We start from the raw sequence: 15,194 nt of genomic DNA on the forward strand, positions 1-15,194 counted from the left end.
CCCTTGTGAGTAGGACATCAGTTTGTCACGTGAAAATAGCCTATCACATGGCAATTGGATCCATTAAACTGTATGGACGCGTCTACTAACCGGGCAGTGCACGATCGTAACTGATCCTGCTAAGTTCATGTAGGGGCGGCTTGCCGATGGAGTACACAAACGATGAAAAAGTCGATATGCTTTTGGTGCTGGGTACATCCGATAACCAAGCTGCTTCTGCTGCTTGTGCGTATGCTACACGGTACCCTCAAAGGTGCCATCCTGGTAAGAGTATATTTCGTTGTCTGGAGCAAGGGGCTGGAAAATCGGTAATCTTCGTACACAAGTAATGGGCAGAGGTCCTCCAAGAACTAGACGTACTCCGCAAACAGAGGACGCGATACTTGAAACCGTTAACCAATCACCTCGGTGAAATAACCGCGATATTGCAAGGTTGTTCCAGATATCTTAAAGACTTGGCGCTGATGTGTTGCGCGATGAAGAAGTACATCCATATCATTACACGTTAACTAAACACCAGCGACCAGAATACCGCCTTCCAGTATGATTTTGTAAATGGCTCTTGCACAAAGTGGAACATAATGAACATTTTATAAATAACGTGATACGGACTGACGAATCTAGCTTCGCTCGTGTAGATATTTTCAACCTCCACGACAGCCATTATAGATAGGAACACAACCAATACGTCACCTGTGAACGTGGCTTTCATATCCGCTTTGGCATAAACCTGTGGTCCGGAATAGAGGGAGGAGTGCTTCCTGGCCCGTGTCTCTTGCTGGAAAAGTTGAATGTGCCCCTGTATCGTACGTTTCTTTGCAATACTTTGCCTGACGCATTATAAAACTTTCCACTTGGTGTTCGGCCACAGTTATGGTTTCAGCATAGCGGTGCACCGCCACAATTTGGAATGAATGTGTTTAACTATTTAAATGAAGCGTTTTCGGGGAAATGGATTGGTCGTGGAGGTCGAATGTTCTGGCTTCCACGTTCGCCGGACCTTGATCCACTAACTTTTTATTTGTACAGACACTTAAAGGAATAAGTTCATAGCACTCCGCTCATGGATGTACACGACACGTGTGCACGCTGCTTCGCCAATGGTGGATGCAGGTGTGCTGCGTAGCGTCCAGCAAAGAATAATCCAGCGAATGGCCAAGTGTTTGCAAATGCAAATTGATCGCTTTGAACATCTTCTCTAAAGTGGACGTTGCTCATACGTGTATGTATAGGCTCTGTGAAGATAAGCCTGTATGTCAAATATACAGAATGGAATAGCACAATTTGCAATCTAGTGTAGCTTCCCTGTTGTGTTTTTTTTACCTAGTTTGATATAGACGATTTTACAATGTCCACTATAGTGCCTTTATTTGTGTTATGGACGAAAGAAAGTGGTCGTTTAAGTTCTGTAAGAAGTTCACATTACGTCTTAGCGTTCAAATAAAGGTAATAGTAACAGAACGAAACACACAACTTACCACACTGTGGAGATGTAAATTGGATACAAATTGATGTTTTAACTGAAAAACAGTGTTCGGCGTGAGCTCGACTCGAACATAGGTAAGTCTGCATATCCGATATCCACCGTATTGCCTCGTCTCATTGAAAGAATTAGACGGCGGCGATACAGTACAGAGTTCATGGTATCTGTTCTTGACCACACTGTATGCACAGCTTGCCAAAGCCTCATTCTTTAAGTTGCATTTGTATTAAACGTATTGGCCAGACTAGGTTTTCTAAGGTAAACTTTTGTCTTGAATTCGGATGAGGAATCGCATGCCGACTGCAAAGAGCGGCATTTTTTCTTCATCCTGTATACATTAGGAGGTATAAGCTTTTGATAAATGTTTCACAAAATCTGACAAATATTGCAGATAGAAACTGGGCTTATGCCTCAAGACAACGTAACTAACCCCACGCAAATACTCAGATTATACTCATCCAGTGTTTAAGAATGAGAGTCGTTAGTGACTTCCAACAAACTTTACATATAATTTCAAAACGTTTTTAAAATTTTTCTCACTTATATGCTTAAGGTCAATAATATGCTTAAGGTCAATAATAACTCATTTGTAAAGTAACGAGAAGTCTGACTCTCTTATATACAGGGTGTTACAAAAAGGTACGGCCAAACTTTCAGGAAACATTCCTCACACACAAATAAAGAAAAGATGTTATGTGGACATGTGTCCGGAAACGCTTTATTTCCATGTTAGAGCTCATTTTAGTTTCGTCAGTATGTACTGTACTTCCTCGATTCACCGCCAGTTGGCCCAATTGAAGGAAGGTAATGTTGACTTCGGTGCTTGTGTTGACATGCGACTCATTGCTCTACAGTACTAGCATCAAGCACATTAGGACGTAGCATCAACAGGTTAGTGTTCATCACGAACGTGGTTTTGCAGTCAGTGCAATATTTACAAATGCGGAGTTGGCAGATGCCCATTTGATGTGTGGATTAGCACGGGCCAATAGCCGTGGCGCGGTACAGGAAGACGTTCGAAGCAATTGATCGGCGTCTTAGGGAGCACGGAACATTCAGCCTATGATTCGCGACTGGGGAAGACCTAGAACGACGTGGACACCTGCAATGGACGAGGCACTTCTTCGTGCAGTTGACGATAACCCTAATGTCAGCGTCAGAGAAGTTGCTGCTGTACAAGGTAACGTTGACCACGTCACTGTATGGAGAGTGCTACGGGAGAACCAGTTGTTTCCGTACCATGTACAGCGTGTGCAGGCACTATCAGCAGCTGATTGGCCTCCACGGGTACACTTCTGCGAATGGTTCATCCCACAATGTGTCAATCCTCATTTCAGTGCAAATGTTCTCTTTACGGATGAGGCTTCATTCCAACGCGATCAAATTGTAAATTTTCACAATCAACATGTGTGGGCTGACGAGAATCCGCACGCAATTGTGCAATCACGTCATCAACACAGATTTTCTGTGAACGTTTGGGCAGGCATTGTTGGCGATGTCTTGATTGGGCCTCATGTTCTTCCACCTACGCTCAATGGAGCACGTTATCATGATTTCATACGGGGTACTCTACCTGTGCTGCTAGAACATGTGCCTTTACAAGCACGACACAACATGTGGTTCATGCACGATGGAGCTCCTGCACATTTCAGTCGAAGTGTTCGTACGCTTCTCAACAACAGATTCGGTGACCGATGGAGCACGTTATCATGATTTCATACGGGATACTCTACCTGTGCTGCTAGAACATGTGCCTTTACAAGCACGACACAACATATGGTTCATGCACGATGGAGCTCCTGCACATTTCAGTCGAAGTGTTCGTACGCTTCTCAACAACAGATTCGGTGACCGATGGATTGGTAGAGGCGGACCAATTCCATGGCCTCCACGCTCTCCTGACCTCAACCCTCTTGACTTTCATTTATGGGGGCATTTGAAAGCTCTTGTCTACGCAACCCCGGTACCAAATGTTGAGACTCTTCGTGCTCGTATTGTGGACGGCTGTGATACAATATGCCATTCTCCAGGGCTGCACCAGCGCATCAGGGATTCCATGCGACAGAGGGTGGATGCATGTATCCTCGCTAACGGAGGACATTTTGAACATTTCCTGTAACAAAGTGTTTGAAGTCACGCCGGTACGTTCTGTTGCTGTGTGTTTCCATTCCATGATTAATGTGATTTGAAGAGAAGTAATAAAATGAGCTCTAACATGGAAAGCAAGTGTTTCCGGACACATGTCCACATAACATATTTTCTTTCTTTGTGTGTGAGGAACGTTTACTGAAAGTTTGGCCGTACCTTTTTGTAACGCCCTGTATATGGGAGTGTAATTCTTTAAAAATTGGGACTTCAATGTCAGCTCACTTTCATGCCCCTCAAACCACTGTAGCACTCTTCTGACCTTGCAACTATATAGAACACCATAGCATTAAAACCACCATTGTAACTTTCCCAAATTTTTTATTAATTGAGTCTCGAAACTGACAGAGTGTGTAATTTTGGTGGGAAAGGGATTGGTTTGGAAAATGCAAGTTATTTGAGGAAATATGTGAATGTTGAAGATTTCGCTAACAGATGAGAAACATAGTGTCGTTCATCCCTCTTGCGGGGCTCCAAGGTCTCACTCAGTTAATAGATTCCTAAGAGAAGATTTTTCAAAGGAATACTACATGAAGTCACACGTTTGCGTTCATCTGAAGTGAAATTTGGTTTTGAAACCAACTGTCTCCTTTGCATAAGCTTGATGAGCGGAGGACAAATTCCCGACAATTGTAGTAAAAAATACACAGCGTCCGCTCATTTAGTTAGGATAGTAGAATTACAGTTCGTTCATACACAGCAGAAAGTGGATGAATGAGGAGACACCATCCGAAGACAGATTTGCTTTGCTGAGAATCTACACGGTGCAGGTGCAAAGTATCATGACTATCATTATAAAAAGTTCTCCATACGCTCAGCACCTACACCGAGCAAAAGAGGACATCCTGAGGATGAAAGAATTTCTGCATCAGTGTAGGAGATCTTCAGTTAAGGAGAGGGAAATGACGACTGTCATTTGGGCAGTTGACAGCTGTCAGTCGTGTTGGCTGGTCGCATGCTCTAAGCGTTCTGACATCAGTACCGGCAGTGCGGAAAGCTACATGTTGTTCTGTATAGATTTCAGTTCTTTCTCGTTATTTCCTGATAGTGTATGCTTAATATTGTTGACAAGAGTATCGAGCTATTTTAGTTTTCAGTCGTTTCACGTCTTCTGCGAGCTAAAACTTATGTCTGCACGCCATGTGAAAGATATCTGAGCAATTCATCGGAAGATAAGTTTTCGTCTGTTCTTACTTTATTACAGTTTTAGTGCGTGTCAGTGTTTTCCTTTAGTTTACTATAAAAATATCATCATGAGTGACAAATGTGGAGCTGCCTTAGTTTGGTAAGTGTAGCAGAAACATACCACGATTGTGAGTTGGTGTTTCATTGGAGACATTGTAGGGTGGAGGACGGTAAAGTATAAGATGAAGCTCTCCCATGGAGTTGTAGGTAACGCAGTCAGGACAAGAGAATCGTGGAAAAGGGAATAAAGATTGTACCTTTTAGGCGTAGTTAGAAATGGGGTATTTTGGATTGGGTAAGTTGAAAGGGGAAAGAGAGAATGGGAACTGGGGCAAAGTAATGAGTAATAAACGAAAGGAGAAAACCTCAGAAATCATATTTCAAATTCTTGTTAGCAGTAGGTTTGATTTGTTGTCTGAAATAGAGGAACAGGCTCAACCAGTTTTTGAGCAAAGTAGCCTGCAACAGACCTGTAGGAACAACTTTAAAGCTAAGTCGGTAGAAAAGTCAAGCAGAAAGAAAAGAGTCCTGCTACTAGTTAGAAGTCATGGGAGGGGGGTAGACCAAATGATACAGGAAAAACTACTGAGTTACAAGAATCGTGAAACCTAGTGCCAAGCTTAGTTAGGTGAAAGAGAATTTAGGGGCTTTGTGCAGAGATTTTAATCAAAAAGGTCAGTAAGAGGAGCAAGAACAAGCCAGGCTAACAACTAAGAGTACAGTATTAAGGTGACCAGTAGGAAACTGGAGTGGCAGCAGCACACACACATGTGGAGTTTGTGGCGGTTCTGCAGCACTATGACCAGCTCTGGTTAACACAGCTGTTAGCAGAGTTAACAAAGAGCTGAATGGATTGTTTTGAGTTGAATCAAAGTTTTATATTTGAGCTGTAACTGTTTCTGCAGTTGAGAGGTGAGGATAAGCCTTCGCCTGAATAAGAGGGGGAAGGACAGACTAGCTCAGCATCTGCAGGAAGTGGAAGGAGGGAAGGGGGGAGGGGGGGGGAGGGGGCCGGTGCAAGCACCGAAGGCAAAATCGCTGTGATTACTGGAGCCAGAGGGATACATATTTTAGGTTAGAATCAGGTTGTAGAGAGACACTCTTGAAATACATTAGAACAGAACAGAGCGATAATATATGTAACAGTTTTCAGAAAAGTAAAAATAATTTGTTTCTTCACAACATTAAGGGGCTGAAAAACAAGGTGGATGGGTTTCTTGAGTGTCTAGGAAATGTAGAAAATTCTGAAGTGGCAGACGTTTTGTGCCTGTCAGAACACCACGTAACCACACGGATAGAGAAGTTAAATCTAAGGGATTATAGAATAACCGTCAGCTTCAGTCAACTGTTTCCTGGTCATCTTTTTCAGTAGGTTTTTTTTCCGAATTGGCTACTATCTTTTCATTCGTTCTGAGCTTTTTTATCATTCCTCATCTGTCAATAACCTTTTCATTGTTTGTCGTTAGTCTACTTTTGGTTTTAAATCTTATTTTTACGTTCTTTAAATTATATGCTTTGTTTTAAAAATCGTCCAGGATTAATTCTAGCTCTTTCATATTCTCCCTAATTTCCTGTATCCATCTTACTTGTTGTTTCATGTTCCAAAGTTTCTCTATAAATGTGCTGAATAATTGAAACAACGTTGAAAGGAGGAAAAATGTTACTGAGTGGGAAGAAATCACGAAGAGAGTCCTACAAGGTTCACTTTTGGTTCCACTCCTGCTCCTTATATTTGGGAATGACCTTCCACTAAACATTCATCAAGGAGAATTGGTATTTTTAGCAGATGATCCTAGTATTACAACACATATCACTGGAGAGAAACCCACAGAATATATTGTTAATGTTGTTTTTCAAAGAACTATTATATGGTTCTCTGATAGTGGACTCTCCCTTAATTTTGAGGAAACACACTATATTGGTTCTGTACAGCAAATAGAGTCATGCCAATAACTGACGTAGCGCATAAACAGGAGTCAGTAAACAGGATAGAATGCTCCAAATTTTGGGATGTACATACTGATGAAAACTTGAATTGGAAGAAACATATTACTGAGCTAGTCAAATAATTAAGTTCAGCTACATATGCTCATCGTATAACTGCCAGTCTTGGAAATAAATGAATCAACGCCCTAACATATTTTGCATATTTCCACTCAGTAATATCTTATGGAATAAATGTTTATGACATCTCATCCGTTAGAAAGAAAGTATTGATTGTACAAAAGCGAATAATAAGAATAATGTATGACGTTCGCCAACAGTCGTCATGTATGAACCTCTTCAAGGTTTTAGACATTTCGGCTGCACATTCACAACAAATATATTCGCTAAAGAAAATCGTCATAAATAATCCATCACAATTTGAGAAGAATAGTGATGTCCATGCCTACTGCACTAAAGGAAAAAAATAGCTATATTACCCATTACTAAAGCTGTAAATTGCTCAGAAAGGAGTTCAACATGCAGCAACAAAAATTTTTGATGATTTGCCCAATAATATAAAATGTCTGACATATAGCAAAATAGGTTTTAAATCTATTCTAAAGTCATTTCTCCTCGACAACTCCTTGAATTCCATGGATTAATATTTATTTAAAAACTGGCAACATGTAAAAAAACTAGATTTTAAGCGTAGTTGCATAAACAGGAGTAAAAAATAATATATTAATTAGTTTTAAAGCTAATGACCTATGCAAATCCTGCAGACTGATTCGCAATCGTTGAAGTGATCTAAGGAAGATGTAACTAACACTGTAGATGAGCTGCGAAGCAGTAGATCATATAAAGACAGCTGAACGTAGTGAGGCGTAGAGCCGTATAACGATCCTGCCTTGGAGGCTGTTAAGTGGGAGATGTGTCTCAGAGCTGGATAGTGACAGATGGTGACGCGAGATTGGACGCGCACGTAGTTTATGTATCAGCCGATAGAGGACAATAGTGGACAGGGGGACTGTGATTTTAGTTTCGATTGTGCCCACTAGAGTGCGCTAAAGTAATAGAATGTTTTTCATAAACTGTTCTAGTATTTTCATAAAGTGTTATTATGTCTTTTTGTGTATGTAAAATGTTATAAATGTGTTTTGGCAGTATGAATGATGCGTGAGTGTGGTTTAAGGTTAATATGAAGATAATTGTTTAACGAGTTATGTACTAGGATTTAGTGTGGGAACATTTCGAAGATGTATGGATATGAACAGAGGGGAGTTTTGTAGAATAGATTTGTAAAGTAAGTTTATGGTAAAGGGAAAGTTAATTCAGGAATAAATAACAATAGTAAATAACTTTATGCATAAGCAAAACTTCAGCATATTGGATAATTGCGTCGGTAAAAAGTGCAGTCGTTAGGTTTACTATTTTGCGATTGGTTATTGATGAAATGCGCGGACTGGTGCGGGAAAGTGTTGTTTTGCTATTGGCTGTTGAGTAAACTGACCAATGGTAAAGCAATATTCTTCGCGCGCCTTTCTCTGCTGGTAGAAAAGACTTGAGAGGATTCTAGAGAAGAGTGGGAGCCTAGCCATGAAACAGTTCGGATGTGTGTAGTTGTAGTTCCGATGGAAACGACAAGTTGCCGGATATAGCAGTGTTTCATACATCAAAAGTGTGGTAAAGTGACGGCATAATTATTCCGATGGGCGTGTAGAAATTTCGGAATTTTTAAGTGAATTTTGTGACGAGAAAAGACATAAATTCCGAGTGGCATATTGAGCAGGTCGGTGGCTAAAAACTGTGACTGCATTTGGTACCGAATGACTTAATATTTGGCGAGTATTATCAATCTAAAACAATCAGTATTTTTGTAGCTATTATTTTTCGGGAAATGCAACACCATAAACTTGCTAACGTGAGTGAAAGGGATTGTGAGTGACTGTGTTAAGACTAGCACAGGCTTGGCAGTGATACATGTTCACCTAGGTTTCAGAATATATTAATTGAGGACAAAATTGCCAACCTTTCAATTGTGTGAGAACCTTCTCCCGAAACGTAATTTAGTGACTTTAGTTGCAGCCTGGTTCTCGTCAAAGTATAGTAGGTTTCGCTCGGCCTCCCTACTGATGAAATGAAATGAAATGTCGTGTGGCTAGGGCCTCCCGTCGGTTAGACCATTCGCCAGTTGACGCCATTTCGGCGACCTGCGCGTCGATGGGGATGAAATGATGATGATTAGGACAACACAACACCCAGTCCCTGAGCGGAGAAAATCTCCGACCCAGCCGGGAATCGAACCCGGGACCTTAGGATTGACGTTCCGTCACGCTGACCATTCAGCTACCGGGGCCGGACTCACTACTGATGATCTGCTGAGACAATGTTCACAGGCAGGTGCAGGTTCGTCGTAAAGGGACGGAAAGAACCGCGCCGCCGCAATAGAATGAGACAAAAATAAAAGGATCGTACCCGCACCGTGAAAACTATTGTGTGCTTTCATAGTTCAGGTGAAAAACATTTGATGTATGGTTTTGTACAAAGTGCAAAGATTAACAAGGATAATCATAAAAAACAGCTGCCACAATATCCTTAAAAGATACTGAGTCAATGGCGTATGACGATTATATTATCTGCTTTGTGAGAAATTCTTTAGGAGGCCTTAAAACATGGTAGCTCATATATGCCAAAACTTTAGGGACTGTATCTAAGTGAAAAAAGGGTAAAACAGAAATTGAAAATAACCTTATATCTATATATCATGACCTCATTATTGCCATTCGCCCTAGATCATTCACATTTCCTATCTTACCTACTACCACTCTCTTCACTAGCAGGAAGCCTGAATCAAAAACTTTGATCAATCTACTTACTGGTTTGGGACTCTGTGGAACTTGTCGTAGTTCAACAGCTGGAGCTATCACCTGTCTACCACACTGAAGAGCCTGCTTGAAGTGTAACATTCTGTCAATATGTATTCGGCACTGTTGATTTCATTGTCTCCACCATCGATGATTGGAGTACTTTTCATAGCATAGGGGTCCATCAATCTCATTACCCCAGACTCAGCTCTTCCATCATCTGAAGAGGCCCAGAGGCTTAAATCGGCTCCCTCTGACATCGAAGTATTCCATCTAGGTGTTACGGAACTTCAGATATTTGAACATCGGACAAGCAATGCATTACGGCGAATTAATGTTCTAGACTTGAACTCGATCAGTCGTATTCTATCTGACATATAGACACTTACCTTGAAACATATATTGTGTAAGTGTGGTAAGTGGCTGCATTCACTGCGGCACTATAGAAATGCAGCAGTTCTTGAATGTACGAGATTTATGGAGTCTATCAGCAACAAATTTAGTGGTGAGAGACATGCAGTAAGTTTCCTGCCATTCATTAATTCTCCACCAAGTGACTGCAGCACGGTCCACGCGGCTTTAGAATACCCTATCAACTACAATCAGCATCAACGTGCCACGTTTACCAGTCCATTTCCTTCCACACCAATATTTTGTAGGTCACTGGCAACATCACGCTTGCAAATTAAACACTTCTCAACCATGGTATATAGGACCTTATTTACATAAAAAATCACTTAGTAAATACAAATAAGTACTCACTCAGTGAACAGTAATAACTTCGCTTTATGAGCACGAGAAAAATGAAGTTATCAGCTGCCGAGAATTTTTCTAGGTTGTACGGCCGTGGTCCATGGAACTCTTCAATCCCTGATGTTTCGTCCAACGTAGCTTTGGACGAAACGTCAGGCATTTAAGAGTTCCACGGACCACGGCCATACAACCCGGAAGAATTCTAGGCAGCTGAAACATCCGGTCGTGAAAGCTTTCACTGTATGAAAATGAAGTTATGTTGTCTATTTATATAACAAGAGAACTGGACATTAAGAACTGGGGAAGTTTAGTCTGTCTGTACACTGAAAAGCGAGCAGAGCTTGTGGTGGGGGAGGTAGTCTTTCCCGGAAAAATGCCATAGCTGCCGTACAAGATAACTAAGAATTAATTTCCCGAGTAGCAGTGCAGAGCAGTGTTCAGACATTCACGTGGATCTTGTGCGTTTCTTCTGTTAGTATTATTAGTAGCTAATACCTGTATTCCTCGTAGTTCCAAAACATTCTGTGAAAAGTGAACACTCTCATTCTGTGTCTGTACGCAGCATCACCACTGATTTATGAGGTACACTGCAGAAGGCCCAGTATGTCAACTGTGAAATGACGTGTAGTTGCTTCCTGTAACGTAGTGGGGTACAGAGAGTAGGGGTTGACCTACTCGTTCTTCAGTTCGCAGACCCAGAAAGGACGAAGTGCTTGTCCACATCCCGGCGAAATGACCTCCCTCGTGCTTCTACCCTCCATCCCACCCTAGCACTCTCCAGCCCTCTCCACATCACATCCTCAGAACACAAGTAATTCCTGTATAAGGCTCTTGCACACATAGATACGGTATGTACATTTAATATTTGTTCTTAACCCATTTCGATTCACAACAAACTGTTATTTTATACCATTAAAGCACTATTGTAAGCCCGAGAAGATTTCATCAGCAGTATAAGCCGAGAAAGTCTAGGTTCACTCTTGTAATAGTTTGCTATTTTTCTATCTCCCACATCGCACAAACTAATAGTCCTAGAGAAAATGTGGTTAATACCTTTTTGTAGGGAATTTAATTTTCTAGTGGGACACGTTTCCGCCAGATGCAGCGATTTTCGATTTATTCGAGAAAAGCGTAAACAAATGTAAATGCACCCCCATCACTGATATACTCACCTCCCTATTGGCCAATATTTTTAGTATATTGTCCATTGTAGTCCTTCCTACCACGGTACAAAAAATTGTGACTGCACGAATTATTTCCCCTTTTTTCGTTGGCGGAACTATTATCTCTGCAGCACTGACAGAGAGAGAGAAACAGAGAGACAGACAGCTAGAGAGAGGGAAAGAGAAAGATAGAGAACAGAGCGAACCAAGACGAATTAGAGGGATATAAACATTTTAACACTTGAGGGATATAAACATTTTAACACTTGCTGGACTATTCAATTATTATTTCTCTTTCCTAATACACGCTCGCTATTCGATAAATGAAAACCTATGACAATTAATTAACTTCTGGCATCATGGATTCACCAATGATGATACACAGAATGTATATTACTGCAGTACTTGTTACTGTTCTCATGTCAAATATTCCACGTGCTGCCAAGAGGCGGAGAAGTCTTATTGCTGTAATGCAAGTTCAATGTGATTTGTTGTGATGACATGTGGGGTATAATTATAGCGTATGATGTATGCTAGGATGTTTCGTTCGTATTTAAAAGGAACAATTTAGATTCTCACAAACTATTCCTGTTACATTTCATCTGGTTTCCATGCGTTAGTTGAAAAAAGTAGTGGAATACTATCTCATTGGTGGCAATGGGTCAGCCCAGTGGTTAGCACACACTCGCGTTCTAGAGGAGCGGAGTTCATTTATCTGTCTGGCCATTCAAGTTTAGATTTCCAGCTACACATCAGAGCTTGGAAACAGTAGTCTCAATCTCCTAAAAGGCACGCGGCTTGTTGTGAGTGGAACGATTCCCAAATTTAAGATTCGGGAATGGATTACTGGCCATCTCGCTCTATGCCACCTACCCCATATCTCACGATTCACTGACCACCGATGTTTATACCTTCTGAAAAGAGGTACTTCATACTTTTCCTTGTCTTAAAAGTGTCATTAATGTTTGCAAGTGACTACAGAACATGGACAGTCTCAAATTATGCATTGGGTCGGAATGTGAATCTTCAGCTGAAACAGCTGGGACGATGTCGGAGGGGAAGGGGTATACTGACCGTGCCTGGTGCGGCCCCAGCCGGCGACGGTGGCGGTCTTGCCCACCAGCTTGACGTTCTCTTCGGGCAGGCACACGGGGATTATGTGCTGCTTGAACACCACTGGCTTGTCCAGCTTCACCAGCGCCAGGTCGTTCCGGAAGTCAGACGAGCTATATTGCGGGTGCACCTGTCGGCAACACACAAGCATCCAAGACATTATCCCTATAAAATATCTTTCTTCTGCTAATTTTATTTAGTGCTAGTAAATAGGTGTCATTCCCTGCATATAACTAAATCATCGGAAAGCTTAACTAATGGTTAGAATTGGTATGTAATTAAGAAATTTTAACACTGTATTTAATGGTTGGTTGGTTGTTTTGGGGAAGGAGACCAGACAGCGTGGTCATCGATCTCATCGGATTAGGGAAGGATGGGGAAGGAAGTCGGCCGTGCCCTTTCAGAGGAACCATCCCGGCATTTGCCTGGAGTGATTTAGGGAAAGCACGGAAAACCTAAATCAGGATGGCCGGACGCGGGATTGAACCGTCGTCCTCCCGAATGCGAGTCCAGTGTCTAACCACTGCGCCACCTCGCTCGGTCTGTATTTAATGAGGGAATTAATGAAACTATAATGAATTTTATAACTGAAGACACAGGACACAAAATTAGTTACTTGCAAGCGACAGAACCCTTATTCGCTCAATACCACTCAGTTCGGCGAGAAAGAGAGTCCGCAGGTTTCTCCTGAAATGTCATATCCAGCTGAAGTTACTTACTGATGATTAAATCTCGCATAGCTGCCAGATTGCGGGGATGTTGAAGGCTATGTTTCATTTGCTGTGCTACATAGTCCCCGACATGTTCCGTGGGTTTAATATAGGATGATTTAGCGGACCAGACGAGTTGCGACAGCGCTCGCCAAACCAGGAACGTCTGCATGTAACTCTCAGAAGATTTTTTTGTTATTTGACTACGGGTTTATCCACAGTATGTTCCCCTTGAGGATGTAGAAGGAAGTGCAACATTTGTAGCCTGAATAAGTGAGCCCAAGTCACCTTCAAAACGTTAGGAAACCACCTCCACCATGAACTACAACCTTCATACCGATCCTCACAAGCGACTATTAATCAAATTGCGTGTATATGGAGTGTCGCCTCAGTTGTGTGACTGGATTCGTGGTTTCCTCTCAGAGAGGTCACAGTTCGAAGTGATAGACCGTAAATCATTGAGTAGAACAGAAGTGATATCCGGCGTTCCGCAAGGTAGTGTCATAGGCCCTCTGCTGTTCCTGATTTACATAAATGATCTAGGTCAGGGCTCCACAACATACGTGCTTGCGGAGCAAGCTGTGAGCAGCAAGGCGCGAGCACGGAGCAGCGCCAGCACGCTACCCCCACTACCTGACCAGAGCGGAGAGTGGGGAGAGTCACGTGGGGCACACAACAGCTGCCGCCAGTCAATGTAAATCCGCGGCCACCTGCAGCGATATCACTCACGAATTATTACTGTGACAAATGAAACAAATAAAGGAGAATGTACACATGCCACATAATTTTACTAGCTTAGTGTATGCCTCTACATTCGTATTAATTTGTGAACTGTTACACAATCAAAGGTGTCACTGAAGTGTGGGATTCTTTTTGCCCTTTACAATTGCGTCTGTGTTCGGAGTAATTGTTCTTGTGCATCGTAGGCGCAGCGTGCAGTTTAAATTTCGATCAGACAGTGCGTTTCTCAGGCGCGTCTTGTTACATTTCATTGCAGAGAACAGTTATTCACAAACATACATGGAACCGAACATTGATATTATTGTAGCCGCCAGTTTGTGCAAATGAGGAAATCTATCCTGAGGGAAGTGTCTGTAAAATTCCAAAATATTTTTCTTGTTCTGAAATTTGTCTCTGTATTCTCTGTCACACTGCAGGTCAATAATTTCTATATTATTGTAGCCGCCAGTTTGTGCAAATGAGGAAATCTATCCTGAGGGAAGTGTCCGTAAAATTCCAAAATGTTTTTCTTGTTCTGAAATTTGTCTCTGTATTCTCTGTCACACTGCAGGTCAATAATTTCTAGTTGCAGTTCAGGACGAATCTCTTCAATATTCGCTGAACATGGAGAGGAGAACAGATCAGAATCACTGTCTAGTGCTGTCAGATATTGAGAGCGTTGATCAAATTCTTCCTTAAGTGCAACTAAACTATGTGAATAACGTTCACAGTCTTTGTGAACATCTTGCATGGATGATAATTTAGGAAAATGAGCTAGATTTCCTGTTTACAGCTGACTCACCCAAAGTGTCAATTTCATTTTAAAAGCTCGTATTCGATCTATGAAATGAGTAATTAGCAGATCTTTACCTTGTAGTGAAATGTTCAAAGCATTCAGATGGCTAGTTAAATCTGCTAAGAACGTGAGAACACATTTCCATGAAGGCTCTTTCAATTCAGGAACACACATGTTATTTATTTCCATGAACATATTTATCTCATCTAATAGGCAAAAATTCGATTTAATAATTCGCCACGACTAAGCCAGCGGACCTCGCTGTAATAAGGTAGGCTACCATATCGGCTTTCTACATCCTCAAGAAAGCTTTTAAATTGACTGTGTTGTAGCCTA

General features: G+C 41.7%; 1 protein-coding gene across 2 annotated transcripts in view; it reads right to left on the reverse strand.

Moving 5' to 3' along the window:
- Positions 1 to 15,194, reverse strand: part of LOC126471570 (serine proteinase stubble-like) — a 368,010-nt gene that overhangs the window by 23,775 nt on the left and 329,041 nt on the right. For both annotated transcript variants that reach the window (XM_050099795.1, XM_050099796.1), the window contains one exon: positions 12,594 to 12,762. In XM_050099795.1, coding sequence (XP_049955752.1) covers positions 12,594 to 12,762 — 169 coding nt within the window. The remainder of the gene's footprint in view (positions 1 to 12,593; positions 12,763 to 15,194) is intronic.

Source organism: Schistocerca serialis, chromosome 3, assembly GCF_023864345.2.
Source record: "Schistocerca serialis cubense isolate TAMUIC-IGC-003099 chromosome 3, iqSchSeri2.2, whole genome shotgun sequence".
NCBI lineage: Eukaryota > Metazoa > Arthropoda > Insecta > Orthoptera > Acrididae > Schistocerca > Schistocerca serialis.